At 38.9% G+C, this 24007-nt stretch overlaps 1 protein-coding gene across 8 annotated transcripts in view; it reads left to right on the forward strand.

Moving 5' to 3' along the window:
* PARD3 (par-3 family cell polarity regulator) overlaps nucleotides 1-24007 on the forward strand; it is a 440918-nt gene that overhangs the window by 326783 nt on the left and 90128 nt on the right. For all 8 annotated transcript variants that reach the window (XM_062506759.1, XM_062506784.1, XM_062506750.1 and 5 more), the window contains one exon: nucleotides 17650-17904. In XM_062506759.1, the coding sequence (XP_062362743.1) occupies nucleotides 17650-17904 (255 nt within the window). The remainder of the gene's footprint in view (nucleotides 1-17649; nucleotides 17905-24007) is intronic.

Genomic DNA, 24007 nt, shown 5'->3' on the forward strand with positions numbered 1-24007 from the left:
CGCAGAGCTCCCTTACTGAGGAGACTGAAGTAATAAAATTAAATGCCTTCTCTATATATTCTATAACCGATTTTATTGACATTTTCAGAAAACAAATATTTATATAGAATGAAGTATGTTTTGTATTTTTCTTCAGATTTTTACATATCTAGATTTTTCATTGATAAATTTAGGAGAAACCTAAGAATTATACTTACCAGTATATTTGTCGCTGGAGTTCAGTCTATTTATGTGCCATGCAGTCTGTTTATGGAGTTATATATATATATGTGTATATATATATATATATATATATATATATATATATACACACACACATTAAACTGATAATTGTAAAAATGAGTGGTGAGTACCTCTATTTTTCCTTGTCAGCTTCCCTTAACATAAAAAACAATATAATATATGTGTTATATCCTCTTCTCAATATTTCCAGTCTACTTTTCATCCTGTCTCTTGTAGTCCTAGATATCTGGGGCCTAGACTCTGGTGTCTCTCAGATCAATTTAGTCAAAATCTTGAAAAGCTTAGGTTATCAGTTAACTTTATACAGGCAGATGTGATGGGAGAGACAACCTCTTTGAGTAGACATCATTTCAGTAAGGAGATAACAAAGTTTGATTGCTTAATGGTAAATAGATTCAGACACATTTAGCAGTGAAAATGAGCAATGATATAGGTCAGTCATAAATTTAGGATTGATGAAGAAACTCTGGAGGGAAATTTTCTTGTCCTTGTAGAAGAGATATCACTAATTAGTCATAATGATCTCTTTAACCGTTCTCTCTATGCACCTTGGTCTTCTGCAGATAAGAACAAAAGTTCATGAATGGTGGCTTCATCATTATCTGCTCGGCAGAATAGAGAGCCACAGTAACTCTTGTGTAGACCCCTCAGTTAAACCTAAAATGATTTGCTTTCAGTTCTTTTAGGGTTGAGTGATTTACAGCAAAGGCAGACTGGGAGTGTGTGTTTATTGGTTTAACTTGTTAAATGCCAGAAACTTTGTCATTTGTGACCATCTGTTTAGATTACATCATGGGAATTTTTTTACACTTTAGCAGATACACTGTCATAAATTGATGTAAAAAATTATTCTTGCCTTTGTCCATCCATTCTGATTTTAGAAGGTGGCTGGATTACAATGCCTGGATGTTTTTTTGCTAGTCTGATTGGTTTTGTTTTCTCTTTTTTAACAAAAGTGAGGTAGGGTCATTAAATTTGTTCCTGTTTTTAGAAGTAAAGTGTTTGCAGTTTAAATGGTAAAGAGGAAGGCTGGAATTGAAGGAAATAAGTGATGAGGGTGTTTGTGCAGCCAACTTCCCTTCACATGGATAGAGCAGCCACTGAGCTCATGCCAGGGGTGCAGAGCCATGGAAGGCTGCCTTGGTTGCTCTGCCCAGCTCAGTGCAGGGGATGGTTGGCCAGACAAGCACCACACTGTGCCCTGGCTTCACACACTTCTGAGCCCCAGTTGGCCCTTAGGGTTTCTTGGTAACATTAGGTCCCCAGAAAATCAGCCGTATGCATTTATAGAAAGAAGAAAGTCTTGATGCCTGAGTTAGTAACATTTTCTCTCTCTTCATTCTCTCTCTGTCTCTCTGTGTCTCTCTGTCTCTCTCAGTAAGAATGGTCAGAGTATAGACTGTCCATGTGATGATGTAAGAGAGGTTGCAATAGTCACGCTGGGTACCAAGGTAGAATTATGAAATTATTTATATAGCCCCCAATGCATGGAGCAAATCCTAATCCCTGTCCATCAAGTTATGCTAACAATTTGTATCTTTCCTGGAATCTCACTCCTCGTGTGTTGTAAAAACAATTTTATGTGTTGACTGAAACTGCAGAAAATCCATGTGCCAGAACTTCATAACAGCTTGATGTTATAGTAACATGGGTCTTTCTCATCCCATTATTCTCTTTCCCTGTGTATTTGCTTTCCTTTGTGTTATGTCTATAAGAGAATGCAACTTCTTTGGGGTAGTCGCATGTACAACTAATAAAAGATAATAAAATAGCAACCGAATGTGTGAGGTGCTTCCTTATGTTTCTACAAAATTCGGATGTTGATTTGGTCCACAGAGACTAAATATTTTTGCAGTTAGATTGCAGAGTTTCCTTTTGATCCTGTAAAATAATGATGTTAGATAGATGCTGTTAATGAAGAGTACTCTTGCAAATTAACTGAACAATCCCTCAAAATGCTTACTAGGAGACAGAGAAAAGTATTATTGTCCGTGTTGGCTCATAATGGCTGCTATTTTAACTTTGTTTTGTTGTCTGTGGGATTTTTTTGCCTCATTTTTTTTTTAGCAGTGCAATTCACTTATTCTATTTTACGTGGTATTTGATACTATATACCTCTAAAATGATGCAATGCTTTGGGGAAACAGGTTTGATTTAATGAATTTACTATGTATGAGAGAGACTAGGAGCAAAAACCCTTAGGGGGGTCAGAGAACAAGTGAACAGCCCATTAAAAAATCAATCATAGCCACAATTTTATGGAATTATTAATTTTAATAGTATTGTGCTTACAACAGTATTTCCTTAAAACCTAGCATTCATATGGATTATGAGACAAATAAGAAAATTAATGCTCTTCAGTTTACCATGATTAAATTAATAAAATGGCCTTTCATAAATATATTATTAATAATAAATTCTTGATTCTGTGATTCTTTGATTAAGGAGTGTATCTCTTAACCTACATCATCCTATATATGTTGGATGCATATGTATATGGTGCGTGTTTACTGACAATCTTAAAGTAATTTTGAAAGAAAAATGAAGTTATCTAGTTGAAAATACAGCCAGCTTTCAATGCCAAGGAATACTGGAGCAATTAGGGGTGTACATGATGAGACCACCCACTAGTCTTACCAAAAATTCTGTAAAATACTTGCTATTTGTAAATTCTCCAAGGCCATAGAACATTGTCCCATGTCACTGTGCTTTAACGCTGGTTTACTGCACAAAAACAAATTGCTTGCATTATCCTTGAGTATCTGCCAAGCACCGATCTTAAAATCTGTCTGGGTTCTACTGTGCTGTGAGAAAGGGTTCTCCCCAGCAGTGGCACCAATCAAAACCTTGAGGCAAGACTAGGCAGTAGGCTTTCTGACTGTGGCCTTGAGTCTCCTACGAAAGAGTCTGCACTGCAGTCTTGAGGATCCAAATAAGAACCAAATTCAATTAGCTCTGCTCCTGTGCCAGATCACAGCTGGTTTACATATATGCTAATTTGGAGCCCCTCTTTGCTGTGTGGTCATCTTGTCTACCACTGGGCTGCTCAAACTGGGTACCACTGAGATGCTACATTCACCTGGGAAAATAGTCCTGGGTCCTTTGTGGTTTTGTTGTAGAAGGTCTTTTATCAAACCCAGAGTCTCCTGATATACTGTGGTTTTCATATCTTCCTAATATCTCTTGGATTTTGCAGACTGGAGATGTGTGGGATCTTGAGTTTTTAGAGATGCTTCCAATTTCTAGTAGTTTTACGCAAGCATTGCAGTGTTGGGTAGACTTAAAAGGATATTTTGAAACTTCAGTCAATGACCAAGAGGAATCAGTTCATATGGGTGGTCACCTTCTGCTGTGCTGCTGCATGTAAACCTCTGGAAGCCCACAGACCTTTCCAATCTGGAAACCCTCTACATCTGGTCTTTGAGGGCCTCCCAGAATAGTTTTGCTCAATACTTAACCAATGTGTCCATTGATATCCTGCAACCTGGTTGCCCTGAAATGTTTTCTGAATTCTTCAACGCCCTTTAGTGTAGTTTCTTTCTTAGGAGATGCGAAGACAGAATTGTTTAAAAAACCGACTGCTTTTTTCTTCTGGTTGTTACTGGTAGTTCTTGCTGGAGAGACATCTCTCCAAACAGCAGCTTCTCTGATACCTTTGTTTCTTCCTCTTCCACACCCCTCCGCTTTTTCCTTCAATTTCATTTTTTGTTGTTTTGGGCTCTTTTTTTGCTTTTTTTTTTTTTTTGTCCCTTTCTATTTCAACTTTGTGCTCATTACAAAATAAATTGTCAGCAAATCCAAAACCTTTGCCTGTGGTCTTCCCTTCTTTAGTACAGGCATGTGCGGTTCTTGGCACACATGGCAAGGCTGTGTGTGCCAGTGATCTCTAACCTTGGACTGACTTCCTCTAGCAAAGAAAGTTCTCCCTGACCTGAACAACTTCACTCTTTGTACCCGAGTAGTAGATAACAGGGGAATAAACTAAATGTACCTCTTCGTGAAGTTTTTTAAGAAATTCATCTGAATCCAGAATGCTTCACTGCTGGATAATGCTTAAAAGATGAAAGTTGCAATTCTCATGTAATCTCATGATTCAGAGTTCGTGATCCATCTATGGGCAAACAGTGCTTATGCTGTAATCCGCCTCTAGAGGCACTTCTCCTCTTGGAAGCAAAGTCTAGAGGATATTTTCTCTGTTTGGTTAATACACTGATTTAAGAGCTTTACTAATGTTCTATAAATCTCTGTGTTACCATAAAAGCGTTTTAATCTTAGTATTGTATTCTTCCTCAACTTCCACTGGAATGGATGCAAAATCAAGTGCTTAAACACCTGTGTTGGGAGGATCAGTCTGGAGGAGATAAGGAGAAACCTTTTGGGAGAGAATTAAAGCTTTGCGCTGGTGGAAGCGCTGTGACAGAGGCTCCGGAGATGCCTGGAGGGCGATAGAGCGGTCAGATGGGGGCCTGTGGAGCCGGGAGCTCGCCCTGCTCTGTCACAGCAGCTGTCCAGCCCAGCCCGGGCTGTGCTTGCCGCAGGACGGCAAACACCCAGAGCGGTGCCGCGCTGGGTACGTGCGTGTGAATAGCTCCCGTCCGGACCAGAACCCTCCTGCTGTGCTGCTTTCCCCCCTCTCTGTTTCGGAAAACGTGACCTTTTGTTCCTCTGGCTGACAAAGGGAGCTGCATTTACAGGATTCTGCCGTCGCCGTGCCCCAAGTGCCGCCGGTTCCCAGGCCGGGAGGTGCCTGGGGAGCGGCGGGGCCGGGAGGGGGAGCTGCGGGCTCGGCACTGCCGGCCCGGCCCGGATCCACCGGGATCGCTCCGGGCGGCCGCGCCCGGCGCCGGTGTCAGCTGGGGACAGCCCTGCTGGGCGGCAGGGATGGCTTTGGGCGGCAGGGAATGGCTTTGGGCAGCTGGGATGGCTTTGGGCAGCAGGGAATGGTTCTGGGTAGCAGGGAATGGCTTTGGGCGGCTGGGATGGCTTTGGGCAGCAAGGAATGGTTCTGGGTAGCAGGGAATGGCTCTGGGTAGCAGGGATGGCTTTGGGCGGCAGGGATGGCTCTGGGCAGCAGGGATGGCTCTGGGCAGCTGGGATGGCTCTGGGCAGCTGGGATGGCTTTGGGCAGCAGGGATGGCTCTGGGCGGCTGGGGCGGTGTCGCGGTGTCGCGGTGTCGCGGTGTCGCGGTGTCGCGGTGTCGCGGTGTCGCGGTGTCGCGGTGTCGCGGTGTCGCGGTGTCGCGGTGTCGCTGCCCGGGGAGGCGGGTCCTGCCCTGGCAGATTTGCTGTTCCTTTGGAGCTCAGTCAATAGGCTGACAGCACTTTTTTCGGTGCGGATGTAAACAAGGCTGCGAGTAGAGTGGGTGTCGTTCACGCATTATTTGTCCTAAATTTAGAGGGAAACATTCTGCCTGTTCATTAATAGTTAAAATAAAACTGATTTTTTTTTTTACCCCTGGAGGATTTGGTTATTGCATACAATGCTTCCTGTATTATATTTTCCTAAGGGTCTATGGGTCTTTAATATGTAATAAACTTATCTTCATCTTTCTGTAGTACCATTAAAGCCACAAGCCCTTTGTTGTAAAAGTATACTAATGAATAGAAATGTTACAACAAGAACAGAAGTCTTGTGTTTTCCCTTCATCATGCATCATCCATTTTAATTAGACGAAAGGGTGGTGAGTACTGTGACAAGAGTCTGGAATTAAAATCATTAATTGATGTCAAGCTGACGAGAGACTGCTAACATGAATTTACTGACAGCAGGAAAGAAATTAACCTTATTACTTTATTTAGTACATTGGGACTATTTATTATATTTTCCTTTGCAAGTTCAATGTGTTCTGTCAGTGATGATAGAAAAAGACAAATAATTAATAAAACTTACATAAAGTTTTATTACTTCCTATCAATGACATTGGGACAAAAACCACATCAATAATTTACAAAAAACAACCCCACCACATCCTTCTAATCAATGTAACTCATCAAAACTGTTACAGCAATATTTTTGATCTTTTAGATAAGTATAACAGGTTATGCTCTCTAGCCAAGTAGGATTGCAAAAGTGATTTGTTTTAAAACCATGCCTTAGTTTCTTAATGTCAGTGTTGCAAGAAATGAAACATATTTTCTGCAGCAATGACATTGATTGGAATAACTGTCTGGTTTGATCATCATTGGAAGGTCAGCCTAACAAAGATGAGTTTTAATGTTAAGCATCTTTATTCTTTAGATGAAAGAGTACAGCAGTGTCTTACAGAATGACAGCAGCATCCTAGAGATAATTTGTGACCCAAAGGTCATAATAAAAGAATAGAGGGAAGGTCATCCTGTAGTAAAGGCCATCTGGAACTGTTAAAGTATCAGATGGAGTAGGGGGCTGAACAGCAGGATAGTCTTGGTGTCTTTCCAGATTTCCCAGTGAGACCATAATATTTTTATTGGGAAACCCCAACTTTTTTCCCCCTCAAACAAAATATTTTCATCGAGCAGTTTCATCTTACTTCAAGGAAAAAAGACAACATACTGTGATAAGGAAAGGATTTTTGTTTCTTACATTGCCTAAGAGCTATCTGTGTTTTTGAAATAACTCAAAGGTTCAGCTTTACTTTTGCTGCTGCTGTATTTTGATGCCACTTAACAGCTTTCAGAAAAACTGTTACCTCTAAAACCATTATTACTGCAAACATTCAGAATATAAGTAATTTGTAAAGTTTTCTGTTAAAACTTTCACCTTCTTCCCATCCCATAGTAGAGGAGAGGAAAAATTCCTCAGTGATCAGAAAATCAGGGCAATATATTTCTCATTCTCACTTGTTTTGTGATAGGCTCTGCTTGTCTCAGTTTCATTGAAATTTGTAGCATTGTTTTTGGCAGTAGTTTTTTACATAATGGATAAGGGTGCAGGATATGAAAAAAACCAAAATCAACAGCAATAGTTTTTGGAAGAGAACACAGAAGTAAAGCATGTGAATACTGAGCTTTGGAAAAAAATTTCCGGCCAGTTCCACTTCATAAAAATACTGACTTTGGGAGCTATGTAAATCAAAACCTTTGTAGAATATAGTTCCTGGAGCAGTTTTTCAAACAAAATACCACATATTCTCTATTCTCTAGCAACATATTGTAATTATAGAGATTCTAAGACATCATGCTAAAAGCATATTTTCTCAATTATTTTTCTATAGTGATTCAACACATTGCACCTGGGCAAGGTCTAGCCAGGTCCCTTGCAATATATTGGAAAAACATAATTTAGGCTGTCTTCATAATATTCTTTGTTACAAATTAGTTTAAGGTGTCTTGTGGATCATATAAATTCAGTGCTCTTTTAGACATATCAGTTCAAAGAGCACTAAAATGTTTCACTTTAGAATGCCAAGAACTTTAGGCGAAGGCAGCAGCATGTCCTCTGATGTCATATGAACTCTCCTTTAGTGGCAGAGTTACTGTGGCAAGGACTTATTTGAGAATTGACATAGCTGTACCACAACTTAGTGAACTTATTCTTGCTGAATTGGACAGAACTCAAAACCTACCAGGTTTCCCGCACTGCACTACTGGAGATTTTGTTTGATAGTAAAACAAGGTACTAATCCTGCTCATTTTTCTAATTCTTAAATGTAGCAGCAAGTATTTGACTAGCCAGAAAGACACTTAATAATACATTCCTAACAGGCAGATCGATCCTCCCTCCACACCACAGCTGCAACCTTTATTTTGCAACAAGTTACTAGAAGAAACCTTTTAGGAGTTTTGAGACACCTGGCTCTGTTCCTGCCCACGCTAGAGATGTGCTGTCAGTACTGTGACCCAGTAAGGTTTTAAAAGTGAATCCTCAGAGGTGTTGTAGGTTTGAATTTGAGGGTCCTCAGCTAAGATATTGACTATAAGCTATATTCTTTATTGGTTTAGTTTTTTTTTTCTTTTCCTTTTCTTTCATCTTGAGTGTATGAGATTCACATAATCCTTGCTTTGTTGTGAGGTTTTTCATTGCCTTTTTTTGTCACTTCATACTGTTTCATTTTCCATGTTCCAGATTAGGCTATTTTATGCATAGTACTCTAGAAACACATAACAATGGTACTGAAATAGAGCTAGCAGCAGAATTTTGTGCCCACTTTTGTTACTAGACTTCAGCTAGAGGAGCATGGCTGGTGCACGGGCTCAGCTGAACCAAATGATAGTATTGTAGCTCCACATCCAGTTGCTGCCTGCAATATCTGGAAATGACTGATTTGATTCATGGGATGATATATGGTACCATTTGAAATGTGGTATGCTTATGTCATTTGTTTCTTGCACACATGGGAACAGCTGCTCCTTACACATCTAACTGCAGAATTCAGATGTTACCCACCAGTGCTGCTTTCAGAAATTGTTCTCCAGTTGGGGGAAAAAAAATATATGGGAAGAAATGGTCCAAGCAAGTCTGTATGAAGGAAAAAAATCAGAGGTCTTAAAGCAAAGAGGGATGGAAGCAGGAGCTTGTGTTTCAGCAATGTTGTGTTTCAGTAACAGTTGAATGTCATAATCTCTTCCTTTCTACTTCAGTCCAGCAGAAGAGCTAAATAGGAGATTAGAGATAAAATAATCTAATGATCAGGGACCTGTTGTCATAGGTGTTAATATCAGCCATTCTGACCAGTTTTGTTATGCAAAAGAAAGACTAATTTCTATTTTACTTTCAGATGGCAATGACGTTCTTTGATGCAACATGGTTCCCAACAGGGTAGCAGTCTCAGTTGCTCATTTGGGTGATCCTCCACTTCTGGGGTCACTGGTCTTTGGATCAGATATGAAAATAAGGACAGAAAATTGCAGTCGAGGTAGTGTTTGTTTTGGAGCCAGGAGGATCTATGCTGCCTGTGTACCTGTGACATTTTCCTTTGGTTGAAACATATTCTTTTAAAAATGCACAGCAGACAAACTCTCCACCCTAAAATGTGGCAGACTGTTAACTGCAGAATTGGCTGAAAGCTCCATTGAAGTGTATGTAAGATAATTTGCAGATTTTTTAACTCAAAGTAAGCAAGGATTTTCACTTGTTTATTACAACATCCAAAAAAAAGCAGTTTTGTGATACTCTGCTGGGGGAGGATGTGTCTTCACTGTAGAAAGACAAAGGGTGAATCAAGAAGGTCAGGGAATAAGGAAGGATGGGGGTGAAATATATGAGAGATTCTACAAGGTTAGAGGAAATAATTTTAATGTCTCCTTTAGTTTCATCAATGTCACTTGATTTCAAATTGGTGTTTGCACTTCACCTGCTCATATGCATAATATTTACTTTCTCTCCTGCATTTTTTCATTTCTTTACATCTTCATTTGTATTTTGCTGCCTTCTTTAATAGCCTTCTTTAATATAACTCCTTATAAAAATGAGCATAATGTTCTCTCCTTAATATATTAGGGCACTTAAAGTAATCACCTTATCACCTTTATCCTTCACCTTTTTTTCTTTTTTAACTGCAGCCCTCCTGGGTTGTAGCTCATTAAACGTTTTTGAAATTCTCATGCATCTCTTCTGATTTGAGGAGGGGGGATCTTCAGAGAGACAGTAAGTACTATCACATATTCTAATTGGCAGATAGGCTGTGATTGTTGAAGGAGAAAGAAAATTAAGACTGTCTGATTATGTAGATACATTTCTTTAATTTAGAGATGATGGGCAGCCTTTTTAAATACAAAAAAACGTAGTTAATCCTTGTTACATTTCTCAGCTTTTGTAGAACCAATATGTAGGAAATATATGTATGTAAAATTTCTATGTAGGTACAGAATTATAGATCTTTAAGAGAGACCATGTCACTTTTTCAGGGTAGGATCTGCAGGACATGCCACTCCTGCAAGATGCTTGTTTCATCCTGGAGTTTTGGGAGAATTTTTTTGCTTTAATTTTTGCTTGTGTGTGGTTTTTTTATAGTTTCCAATAAACTCTTCTTACCTTAAACAGCTTCCTATGGCAGTCTTTTCCACTGCCTTTTGTTTAGGAAGTTGCCCTGCTCACAGTATCTTAACTATTCTTGCTTCTGTTAAACACTTAACACATTATTCTTTTCCTCCAGTGTTTGCAGACTGCTGTTATGTCCCCACTCTGTCTTTTTCTTTCCCGAACAGCTTGATGGTGCTGACTCATATGTGTTACCCAGTAGAACTTCTGAATCCATTCCTGAAAAAGAAACTCACAGATTTTTTCCTCTACTTTTAATTGATTGTTTAATTATTTGAACTATGTAAATTACCTTCTAGTTGCTGCTATTTAAGTTAATTATGTTTTTGAAGTCTACTCTATATTTCAAAAACATTTGTGATGTTAATCCTTTCCCCCAAAGTTCCTTCATTTGGGTTTTCTGCAGATTCAATAGTGTCCTAATTAATAATGAAAACCCCTAAGTTAATTCAGAGTGATCCACATAGAAAATATCTCAATCTAGCTATTCTGGTGACTGTGAACCTATTCTCTAGATGCTCTGTAGGAGCAGCCTTGTTCAACCTATTGTATCCATCCCATTGCTGTTTTTCTTAGCCTGGGACTATTTCTGCTCTGTTCACAAAGCCATTTCCCATGTTTTAGAAGGGAATCTGACTGACTTAACCACATCTGTTCTTGATAACTCTATGGTGGCTACTGCTTGTCCCATTATCTCCTCTGTGCTTACCAGTAGTTTACTTAAGAAGGGACTGAAATTAAACTCATGAGTTTTTAATTCTCCTCCTTCTCTGAGGTATGTTTTACTTTTCCTAGTTTTTTAGTCTTTTAGCTGTCTTCAACAAGTTTTTCTAGTTGATGAAAAAGTCTGAGGCTGCTCAGACAGTTGTGTGTGTCAGATAAATTTCAACTACCTTAACCAGTTTCTAGCTACCTTTTTTGTTGTTAAGTTGAAGATATTTTTGTTATTGGTGCTAGGCAATTATGCTGGTCATCTGCTTGCAGTCAACCATTTCAGTGAAGACAGATGCAAAGGGAAAAGCCATTAAGCCTTAGGTCTCCTCAGCATCATCTGTCAATATCCTTCCCTCACTGCCACACAGGGGAAAAACCTTTTCTTTGGTCTTCCTTTTACTGCTAATGCAATTACACAATGATTTATTGTCATCTTTAAAGCTCTCTGCTACTTTTATTTCACATTATGCCTTGGCCTTTTTGATTTTGTCCCTCTATGCTTGTGCAAACTGACCACATTTTGCATGTGTTTGCTCATGTGTCTGAGGTCAGAGGATGGTCATATTTCAGTCAACTGGCTGCATATGTATATCTATAGCAGATAAGGCAGAAGTGCTAATATTTTTCTTTTAATGACTTGAAAAAGTTGGGTCTCTGGCCTTTCAATTTAAAAATTATGTCTACATAGCTGTATTTTCTGACTTGTTAGAATAATGTGCTTAATTTTTGAATGAAATGGGGGGAAATGAGGAAGAGGAGGTGTCTTTCTTATTTACAAGCTGTGGCTGTTGGTGGCCAGGATTATCCATTGTGCACAGTGATCCTTTGGAATGATTTTCCCAGGAAAGCAGATGGCTTTGCTGAGAGGTTATAACTGTGATAACTGACTAGCTCTAATCATGGTAAGAAAAGCTAAGTGTCATATGCTGGTTCAGAGTGAAATCACAGTAATGCCTATAATCAAGGTACCCTCATTAGAGGAGTAGTTGTCAGAAAAATTCTGCTTGGCTCCAGAAAAAGGTCAAAGACAAATACAGGAGAGGACAAACTCCCATATTGACTTGATTGCCAAAAATTAGAAAAAGGGCTATTAAAGCCCTGAAGGCAGTTGAGGAGACTGGGGGAGGAACAGTGAGACCTGATGTGCTGTGCCTGCAAGGTATTTTTCACTAGAAAAGAAGGAGGGGACAAATTTGACAAGATCTGGCTGCTGGCCAATGCACTTTCTGACCTCTTTATTAGAAACGATATCTGGCAAAAATTGGACCGAATGTGTTCATCCTGCTGGACTAACTTGAACAAGCTGACTGGTTTTATAAACGTGTTGTTGTTTTTCTCTGTTTCCAATCCATCATCCCAGCGCATGCCAGTCTGATGGTAGAAGAACTGAGAACTGGCAGCCGTGAATGGCTTGTCATTAAGCTTCTGTCCTTACACAATGCTGTTTCTACCCTTAATAAACATTGTCAGCCATCTCACATATGTGGAACTGCAAGCGTTCTATACTGATTTTGTAAATGAGTGAGTCTCGGTGGAAAAGACGAGGGTGTGGATTATCACTTGGGCAATAACTGAATCCTGGCAGCAGCAGGAGGATTAATTGAATGGACCAAGCAATTGCACACCAGAAACAGCAGCCAACTTTTTTTCTACTCTTAGGGGAGGACATTGCTGCCATTGCAATGGCAAATGTAATGTACTAGCCATGAATATCCTTCCTTTGCTGTGTTCATCAATTAAGATAAGTAGTGGGGTTTTTTTGCAAGGACTTAAATCACTAATATGAAAAAATCCAAACAAAGGAGACTGAAGGTCCCAGGGGATTTGGGATATATTTGTATTTTACTCTTAACTTTTGATTAAATTAGGGTTGAATTGTTTTGACAGCTTTGCTTAGTCACTTTTACCAACAGCAGCTCATCCAGCTCCACAGATTTGACTTTTCTGTTGCTGAAAAGAGTTAAGGTTTAGTTCAGACAACTGCTGTAAACATTTAGCTCAGGGTGGAATTGAATTCCAAATTAATATGATTGCTTAGTACCCACATATGAGTTACATGGCTAAATGCCCTTCATGGTCAAGGAAGGGCTACTCAACACAGTTGGTACAGCCCAGAGAAGGGTTTGGCTCCACCTTGAAATGTACGAACATTTTACAGATGTTCGTTACAGATGTTTGACTGAACTGCATGCTGGACCATGCTGCAGCTGCCTGATGTGACTGAATCTTGACCAGCTCTCCTGGGAGTTCAAAACATACCTTGACACCTAAATTTACGTGTCTAAAATGGTAGTTGCCTTCATCTGAAAGTTGATTATTACTCACAGTTTTTAAGAAGGGAACAAGGTGGCTGCTGTTTGCTGAGGACAGCCATGCAAAAGCTTTTGCCTCCTTTTTATGACCACCATTTTATGTACATAGGAATTGCTGTACAATGGGTATGTCTATCATTACTGGATTAGCTTGCAATGAAAGGCTCTTCTAACAATTATAGGAAGTTCTGCAGCTAACAATATTGTCATTTGAAGCAGTTATCATTAGCTTTTGAATTGAATGGCACATAAATGCTTGAGGATAGTTTATACTGAACATTATAATTTGAGTCTCAAATGTATGACAGTGTGTTGTTGACATTTTCAATATTAACGCTTCAGCAGGAAGGGTTTAGAAACTTCTTGGGATAGCTTTTGTATTTTTAAAAGTTTAGTTTAAACAGTAAAAAATCGATTAGAAGTTTTTGCAAAAATTCTTTGACAATGAAAAGTGTTACATGAATGTTAAACATTATTGTTATTATTATCATTATCATCATTATCATCATCATCATCAAACACCCACAAAAGCCTTAGGAAGGCCATAAATCCTCAAAATTTGCTGATCTGAAATCTCAGATATAGGCCTTTTTATTGTGCCATGTCATGAAGGAGTACAATTCAGTGAAGACAGCTTAATACACTTTTCCACATGATGAAACCAAAGCACTGTGGTCAAACACTTCTCCAGATACTGGATTTCATTAGCAGGGGTGTTGCTGATTAGGGCTGAAGCACTGAGTGAGTTCTAGGTTCTCATCTGTGCTGCACAGTGTGTTTACATAACCATTTTAATCTTCCCCACAACAGTCTGCACTGGCATTTCCTGTATAGATACTTGATGTGGTATGTATTAACAAATGATCTAGGGCATATAGGGTATGTGTATATCAACCATATACACACACGAGCACACAGAGGGGCCAACATAAAATTCAGCATCACATTAATTTCAGGTCCTTATATAAAAATAAATTCAGAGTTAAAAGCTATTATGATTCAAAAGGGATAGTGCAGTATTTAGCTGAGAGCTCTTATTCTTTTCAAGAATATGCCTACATATTTCTCCCTAGTTGTTTGGTTCCTTCAAGTTGAAAGACATAATGTTTAAAAGTGGTATGTCCTTGAAAAAGCAAAACCAAACATATTTTAAGCAATATTCAAAAATATGTTAAGCAACTGGAATACCTGTACTTTTGAAAGTATATGAAATATGTGAAATACCTATACTTTTGAAAAATCAGAGCATTTTGGGTTTTAGTATAGTTGGCCATCTTATACCTTTAATTTTAGTGTTATCTTTTGTTAAATGTTATTGCAAACTGGGTACTTTGTTCATAGTTAACAGGAAGATTAATATGTTTAGGCTCTGATTTTTAATGCCATGTATGTGTATTAATACACTGTATTAGCAATTGTAGAAAATACTCTAAAAATTTTCCTGGTGGATGTGAACATAATTACTTGCATAACACTTCAACAATCATTTCTTTCTCACTTGAGTGGGAGTAAGTATCCCTGATGGAGCTATGCATGGGAAAACCTGAATGCTCTGGGTGCAAATGGTTCAGCATCCAAACTATTCAAGAGCAAGTAAGCAGATGCAGGAGAAAAGTTGTTTCACATGAAACAGGGAACACTCATGTCTGCACCTGGGGGGAGTGATGTGATCTTCATGATCAAAAGTCACAGAAGTTCAATGCCCTCTCCCATAGCAGTTTGTGTAACAAAGGCAGGTATCACCCGTAACCACCAGCTAATTCTGTTTTATAAGCACATTTTTACCTGATAACAGTGTTTTCTCTGGTTGAAAAACTCTATGCCACATTATTGTTATGCCATCTGATTTCATGCACTGAAAATTTGATTATCTAAAATACATGTATTTTTTTTGCTTCCAGTTAGTGTCAGACAGTGTTTCTGTATGTGATGATAAATTGTCATTTTAAAGGAAAATTAAAGCTACCAATGTCTAAGAAATTTCTGATTTCCTTTGCTTCTCCCATTCAGAGGACAAGTGTCTGTAGATAAATACATTTCTTTATAGAGTAATTAATACTGGACTACAAATTGGAAGGTAAACTACAGTGAGAGAAAATCAACATGCACAGGTGATTTTCAGACCTGCTTTTCCTTCTACACAGATACCTTCCATGTGATTAAGGCTGTAACACTTCTGAATTAACAGCTTTGGGATATTGGAAAGTGTAAAATATATATTTTTATTTTGAACTAGACCTGCAGAAACCTTGTTTAAATTCAAAATTAATTTTGGGTTTAATTTTGAGTCCCTCTCCATTCTAAATTGAAAAAAAAACCAATTCCAGTCTGATGTTGCTGAAATTGTAGAGGAAAATTCTCCCAGCTGATTAGAGTTATAGTTTTCACTTCCATTTTTCCCTATTAAAATAAAAAGCAATCAGTAAAGAAAATAATTAGCATTTGCAAAATTAAAAATCTATATTAAGTTGAACTTTAAAATAAAATATTTTTCTTTTCACTGTGACTGAACAAGTGGCATGTAAATGGATCATTGAACCATTAATGTAGTTGACTCTGTTCGTTGAAGGTCATTCAGGCAATGAGTTGTATCCCAAAGCACTGTCTATGGTCAATACTTTCAGGATTTGTGGGAGAAAATATGTCTGTGTATCCATGCCATCCCTGTATTTCCTTATTTGTTATTGTGATCTTTGTTAGTCTGAAGAAGCAGTTTGCTTTGGAACTCAGTCTGAGGAAGACACATTTCTGATATTCACATACCAGCTCAGGGCTGGATTCACATGCTTGAACACAGATGACTTGTGTCATTTGGGCTGTCACAGTCTGAGACTTCAGCCTGACCTGGGGGAGTTCTTGCCCAGCAGCTGTGAGTCCATCAGGATTACCTGGGGACGTCAGCTGGCCAGAGCTGCTTATGTTTGAGCAGCTCAATCAAGGCTGGGCATCTGAGCTCCCAAGGAAGACCTAAGCAACAGCATCAAAAGTGTCTCTAGAGTGACTCCTTTCATTCTCTGACACATGGATGGTTCCTAACTCTGGAGTCTGCTGCCAACGGCTCCTGGCCACCATAAGGCGAGCCTGCACATGTATGTGGCTGTTCTGAGCTCACCTATTGCTGGCACTAAGATCCCATGTCTTAATCTGCAGTCTGAATCCCGCCCTTTGTGTACCCCCTTTTGCTTTTGCAAATCTAATTTTGAAGTGGCTATTTTAAAATTTTCAAGAATGTCAAAGTTACCTAACTTTAAGGCTTTTCTATTTTCAGAAGAGACTTGCTTTCAGCAGAGACAGAGGCTTTGAATAGACTGGTCTTGTTAAAGTTGACAAACAGGATGTGTTTGAAATGACACACAGCAGAGATGCACAGAGCTGTAGTCTTCATGGATGGATGCTGTCACACTGTAGCCATGGGTGTATTAGATGAAAAAGGAGAACATTTTACTAATGGAAGGGAGGAGACAGCTTCATTTTGCAATGATGACAGAGCATTAAATTGGTCTCGGGCGACAGTGTAAAGGGGGGGTGTGGTCAGTTCGCTGTGCATATGTGTGTGCAATGCATCAAATTTTATAAAATACCAGAGACTTTGAAGCCCAGATGAAATTTTTGTAATAGCTTTATGTGCTTTTGAAAATATGACCTGTGCTCAATTTGTGCTTGTCAGATTCCTAAATGTCATCTGTTTCTGTCACTTTTTATCATACAGCTAAATTAGTGCACATACATATATAAACCCTGTCCAGCATCACCTTTCATTTGTAACTTTAACACAAAGCATATGTTTTTACTTTCTGAGAAGATGCAGCCTGCTTTTGAGAGATGCCAGATTCAGTTTGTTTATATTTTTTAAAAAGCATGCGCATCTCAAAGGAATCATACAAGAATTTGCTTCTGCTGTTTACTGCATGCATGCTAACATAAATATGTCTGTGTATCCTATCCCTACACAGTTTTTAAATTCTGAAAAAAAATATATCTTTTTTAATATTAAACTAAGAAAGTACATTAAAATTCCTCTCTCTAAATACATGCATTAGAACCATTAAATCTGGTAAGTTTTGATGGAGTACAATACAATATGAATGGTGTCAGGCCAGATAATATCACAGGCATCCTAAGAATCATGAAACAATGGATTAACTCTGTTTACCAGCAGCTACGGCTAGTCATTGTTTAGCTAATAATAAAACAAAAGACAGTGGATAATCAGATGTACTCCTTAAAGACCAATGCTGATTGTAGCATTGTTTCAATCCAGGCTTCAATGTCCAAGGTAAACTTGCGACCTCGTGGCAAACTGAAACTGGAAACCTCCACTGGTTTCCATTAAGACAGGCTCCCTAAAGTGTCTGCTACCTGCTGCTTTCAAACGCCTTAGGGGGGACATCCATCGGTTTCAACCGTGTTTTAATTTTTCAGAATCCAAGCGAAAACTCGAGAGTTTCGAGAGAGACAAGCTCGGGAACGTGACTACGCAGAGATCCAGGATTTTAACCGGCCGCTTGGCTGTGACACGGATCCAATGTACGCTGGGATCGCTGCCTATGACTCTCCCAACAGCGGCACAGTGACGCTGAATGCCCGACCACAGAGCCCGAGGGAAGGGCAGACAGTGGAAGCCTTGTACGCCCAAGTGAAGAAACCACGGAATTCAAAGTCTTCACCTGTAGACAGGTAGGCGCCACGCATCAATCAATTACACCCTCTCAAAATCTGCCCTTGTATTGCTTTTGTCGTGGCAGATGGTTGTCCACATCAATTGGAAAGGCAGAACTGCATTTTTATTAATGGCTTTTTAAAGTATTATTACAGTATTGAGCTCATTCAAACCTGTTACAGAAGGGGGTAGAAAAGTTGTTTTCTGCAGAGCAACTACATTTCTTCTCTTTCTTCAGATGGTTTGGAATTTTGGAATAGCTGTTGGGTATCATTAGACTGAAATTCAAATTTTTAACGTAATTAGGTTTATTTGTCAAAGCTCTAGAGGATATGTTTGTGGAATACAACATTTCCAATCTATTTAGAGCTGTTTTAAAATTTCTAAAAGGTTACTGTTACAGCAAAAATGGGTGAAAGCTTACATGGATTTTAGTCCTACTGTAGTCCCGAACCTCAGTCTAACAGGCTGAGCATTTTGGTTAAGTCTAGACCAAGTGAGCAGATTCTAAGCTTCACACCTGAGTTACTTCTTGGGTTGTAGCTTAAGATTTGTACTCTTCCTACAGCTACGTTATCTGAACTGTCTTGATTGTTTTTATGCAGAAACTGGGCAAAATTCTGGTTTCTGTTGGTGGAGTTAGAGTTAATTTGGAAACTTCAAGCTAAAAGAGGCATGTAAAGTAACATGAAGTAAAAATAGTGAAAGGCAAAAATCACAGGGTTTTTTGTGCTTTAACACTGAAAATACACCTGTTTTCTTAGCTTACTATTTTTAACTTGCTGTTCTGCATTTTCACAGCGTTACAAAAATTAACACTAAAATCCTAGTGCAAGATGTATTGTTCGCTCATTTGGAAGTTATTTATTTAGTTCATAGTAAAGCCATTCATTTTGTTTCCTACCTCACTCTTCCCAGCAGAAAAATATTGAATTTTCAGTTAAATCAGCAAAGCAATGTCTTTTTGTGTGCAGTGTTTGAGATCTGTATAACTTCTTCATGAGCAGTAGTATCCACCTTGCATATTCTGTTCTAGGTAGAAATGGAGTAATTTATATTTCATCTAAATACCTAAAACTCTTTGAGGACTGAGAGTATTTGACCCTCCACTTGATCTATTTTGCAAGTTTCTTTACATAATATTGATAAGTATACATCTTCTTACATGACAAATAATAAAATCTCACCTGCATTGTGGAATGAGTACATATTTACTAAAAAACGGTTGCATGGCTGCTTTTTTATTTTTCTCAATCACACTGTTCTCTTGCCTTGTGTAAAAGGTCTACTTTTCATAGTAAAAGAAAATAATTTATATATTGTGGATGTGTGTACATTATTTCAGTGAAGGAAGCAAAATAATGTTAAAAGATGACAGCTTCATCTGTGTCCTTGAAATTTTAGCCTTATATTGGCTGGCACTGGTATAACCAGGTGCCTGACATTTCAGCTCTTTTGTGCCTTTGGAAATCAAGATAGCTTGGTTGGATATGTCTGCCACGTGGTGACTCTCATGGCTGTTTTTGTGAGACCAAAGGCAGTGTTTCATGCTGGAGTTGAATGGCATCAATGTCACATCAACAAAAAAAAAAGTTCTTTGATACAAACCTGGCACGGCAAAATAGGAGACCTGTGTGACCCAGTTAACTCTGTGTGGTGGCTGATAAAAGAGCCAGGAGAGTGAGTAAAGTGTAAGATAATGGAGTACCAGGGGAATCTGATGTTAATCAGGTGGGTAGGACTGAAGAAAAGTGCAGTAGTTTTGTACATTCAGGCTGCTCCTGGAGCACAGAGGGTCCTGTCTCTCACAGCTGGATCATGCTGTGACAAAAGGAAAGACCCAGCACACACAATGGGCCTGAGCAAAGGGATAGAATGAAAGCAGGGTACTGGAAATGGGGCATGAAAACCAACCCTAGTCCCGTGATAAAGGGGGGCACAATTGACACCCAGAAACACCCAGAAAGAAATATTTAATTCAGATGTAAAAATATAATCTGCTGTAAGTGTACTGTGAAATACCTGTTCAGGGGTCTGAGGCATGAAGGGTTGGGTGTATAGGGTTTTCTTTCCTCTCTCTCCTCACATCTGTATCAACAACCAAGGTGAGGAGATGGTAAATCGCAGCTGATTCCAGGAGACCTGCTGGGGAATGTTGCAGTGATGTGCACAATCTCAGGCTCGAAGTTACCTCGCCCAAAAGCTGGGCATGCAGGAGCTATGAGGGAGCAGCCTTCAGTCATCCCTGAGGTGTGTGAAGGATGTCTGGGAGCTTGACTTTTGTAATGTTTAGTGTGAGAGCCTGGATTGTGGCTGAGGTACCTTCCCAAAGGCTGCTCTGTCTTTTACAGGCTTTATCTTAGATATACTAAGAAAGCATCATTTGAGCATTGTTCTAAGAATCTAGTTGTGACCATGTGGAGCTGAGGTGCTTGTTAACTGGTTTGTCTCTTTGTCTCTAGCATACCCATCTCCTTACCCCATGTGCATTGCAACCTCTTTCTTGCTGTCCCTTTCCAGCAGTGAGACCTTCCTCTTTCACTTGGCATCTCCTATGATGTCCCTTTTGACACCAAGCATCCAAGTGCCTCTGCTCAAGGCTCTTCTCCATGGAGCTCTCCTCTCTGCAGTCTGATTTATTCTGATAATGCTACAAGAGATTTGATGACAATAGTTGGTTGCAGTTCTGCATCCTTAAAATACTGTGTACATGAGTGTTCACCGGTGGTCAGTGTTATCTTCAGTGTGTTTTACTTCTTTGCCCTCCCATCCTTTCCTTTCTTCTGGATGTTTCAGAGGTTACCCAAGTGGAAACAGTTGCTTTCAGCCTTTGTGGATGGAAAGGGAAATCACTCACAGTGTGTTATCCTTGTGCTGAACTGCCAGGAGCTGGTAATGGCCAGGCTGTCTCAAATCTTTAGCACGTTCATATTAAAAGCAGCATTGTTTATATGGGAAATGTTATTTCTATTGAAGTTTGGTGCTTAGTGCCAAACAAAATTTGACATTTAATTATGTCCAAAAGGTTACTTAAAAGTCTGTTACAAAGGAGCCTATAACAAAATGTCCTACAATAGTTTGCATACCACTGCTGAACACTTATGACAATTTTTTTTGTAACTTGCAAGAGAATTACTGTGGCTGTGTGTGAGGCCTTGTCAGGGTTTGTTTTCCTTTAATATTCCCTCAACTTCTCTATTATTTTCATCAACACATGCCACCAACTGTTCTAAGCTTAACTGTATCATGGCAAATAGTGAATAGCAAAGTGGAGGACAAGTATGTCAACTGCTCATCAGCGTAGACAGATAGTACAAAATGGTAGGAAGCACATGGTTGTTCCTTGAGCTTTGTCTGTCCATTTCCCTAAATAGAAAGTAGATCATATAATGTCAGTATACAGCAAAGGAGAAAAAAGATACTAACTCACTCATTGGAGACATGCACAGATGCGTGTAAGTGAAAATGTTTTACCCGATTTTACCAACAGTGGCTATTAAAAAAACCCAGCCTGTAAATGGTAAATTTTACTCAAATATTCTTTACAGGACTTGAAACTGGTTTAGAATTACTTTAATGCAGATTTTTATTCCATGAGAGTTCTATCATTAATGGATATTGGTGGGGTATAGAGGGGACAATGTTGCTTGGTTGGCTGGTTTGGCTTTTCAGTGATTATATCAGTTACAGATGTAGCACTAAAAAAAAGTTGCTTTTTGTTCTTCATCCTAGAAAATCAAAACAGATTGTCTTTCTTAACAGAGGAATTTATCGCTCAGAAGAAAGGAAGGTCTAGCAATAAATAAATAAACAAATAAATAAATAAATGTGTTGGAAGAGATTGATGATCAGCCTAGCTCCATATACATGAGCTGCCCTTGTGACATCAGTTCCATCCAATGCACTGATAGCAAATGGAGACAGGCTGCTAAGAAGTTTTTCACTTCTGTGTGCATTGATGGAGTGAAGCAGAGGTGGAATGTATAATCTATGTTTATTTTACCATTCAGGAAAGAGGTGTCTCAAGAACATAGTTCTTGAGAATAAGGCTTTCAGCTTAGCTGAAAAATGTCTCTAGTATGTTTTGCATTACAGAGAAGAGAAACTGAACAACTGATCAATACTGCTTTTCATGTAGATGACAAGGATGCCATACAGTGGGGCTTTATGGCAATCACCTGACATCCGTAGCTGAGCACAATGTAGAAAGACAACTCCTAATGGCTGTCATTCTGTAATCATTTCCCACCAAGAGTGCATTGTCCTGAAATAAAATTGAAATAAAATAGGCACTGTGCTGCTGTAAATCTAAATAGCTTGAAAATAGTAGGTTAGACTCCTCCAGCTTGCTGAGGACATTTTAATGGAAACATAAATACTATAATCGCATGCTTTTTGCATGCATTTTGCCATTAAAAGAAAAATCCTTCATTTTAGAAGGGAGACCTTTATGAACTGGTTTATTTTCTATCATGGAATGGAATCAAGTTATGTCAAAGGAATATCTGGGAACTGAAAATAGCCCCACTTCCTTTAACTGTCATCTGCTCAGTGCAAAGAGGCAAGATTGGTTTTTTGCAGGTCGGGTTACATACTTTGCTTGCTGCTTTTCCAAAAAGAAAGGGAGAACATTTTATTAAGTTGTTAACTTTGATTCTCTCAGTAATAGCTTTGTGCTTAAATTGGCATGAGAGTAATGAAACCTGGAAACTGCATAGAAACACTCTAATATAATAAAAGAATATGTAAAAAGTGAAATAAGCACACCCTGTCTTTCTAGTGTGTATAAAATAACTCTTAGCAATAGCAGAATGGGTCATGAAAGCTATGAAATACTATATTAATGTGCTTGGATAAATATTTGTTTAAAAAGCAGGCTCTTGTGCAGCTATATTAAACTTCTTTATTAGCAGTGTCAGTCACAGGAGTGTTCTAAAGTCTGTGGAATCATTTATGTGTAGGAATCTGAGCTTACTGCCAGGCCCACCAGAGATAGAGATAGGAGTTATTACTCAGGGTGATGCATCCTGTAAATCCTAGGATGTTTCTTAGATAAAGAGACTTTCTGATGGCTCTGGAAGTTGACTTGAAGAGCACTTTCATGAAGGGAAAGGCCATGACATTGCAAAGCACCTATCTAGTGACATTTAAAACCTGCATAGCTGTGCAGAAGGCTAACAACCCATATTGAATAAGATTATGAGTAAGCTCTTCCCTCCTACCTCTGTTTACTTCACTGATCTAGAAGTGTTTTCCTATCTCCTGGATCCCTTGTTCTTCCCTGTTTATCACCCTCTGCCATCAGAGCCATGCAGATACACTGCTACAGGGGAAGGTAGCACTCATCCAGGTAAATATTGTTGACAATACTCAGGTTGCAAGCTTTTCAGAGCAGAGACCTTCTTGTTTTTCAAACTCCTTAAGTAATCGGTAATGTTTCAGAAATCAACAGTCAGAGGTTTCAAATCCTTACCTTCCAGTCAGTGTCACTCTTTTGTGGCATTACAAAGCTTCATTCCTGTGAGAATCTGACTTCTAGAAAGACTTTCCTGGCCTAGGAAATGGCACATACGCCATTATGGATTGATCAGACTCTCCAAGGCAACCTGCCTGGAGAGCAGTGGGTTAATGAAGTATTTGCAGTTCTCTAATGTGTAAAACTGAACATAATACTTGGAAGTCATTGTGGTATTTTTCCTCATCTGTCTGTTATAACCCAGAGAAGGATTAGTTAGAGCCTCTGTGAGACTCTTCATGGGGTTTAATTTCACTTTAGTGCTAACACATTGGGTTTTTTTGTTTCTTTACCCTTCATCCTATAAGCCAGTAATCCTTGCCCCCAGGACTGCCTAAAAATTAGCTTGGTCTCTCATAGACCTGTATATTTAGAACGCAATAGACACTACTAGCATTGGCATTTTATTATCTTAGGTTGGTTGTTTTCTTTTGTTCTACCATCTTGATAGAATATAAGACAAGTTTTAATATAAATTCATGAGGATTTATGTAGGCTCCCTATTGTGAAAGTATGCAATTGCACTCCCCTGTTTGGGTTAACACTTCAGTGGAATAAATGGCAGACTTACAGTGAACTCTATTCAGGTCTTCCATTTTAATTAC

Source organism: Cinclus cinclus, chromosome 1 (genome assembly GCF_963662255.1).
Source record: "Cinclus cinclus chromosome 1, bCinCin1.1, whole genome shotgun sequence".
In the NCBI taxonomy this organism is placed as follows: Eukaryota; Metazoa; Chordata; class Aves; order Passeriformes; family Cinclidae; genus Cinclus; species Cinclus cinclus.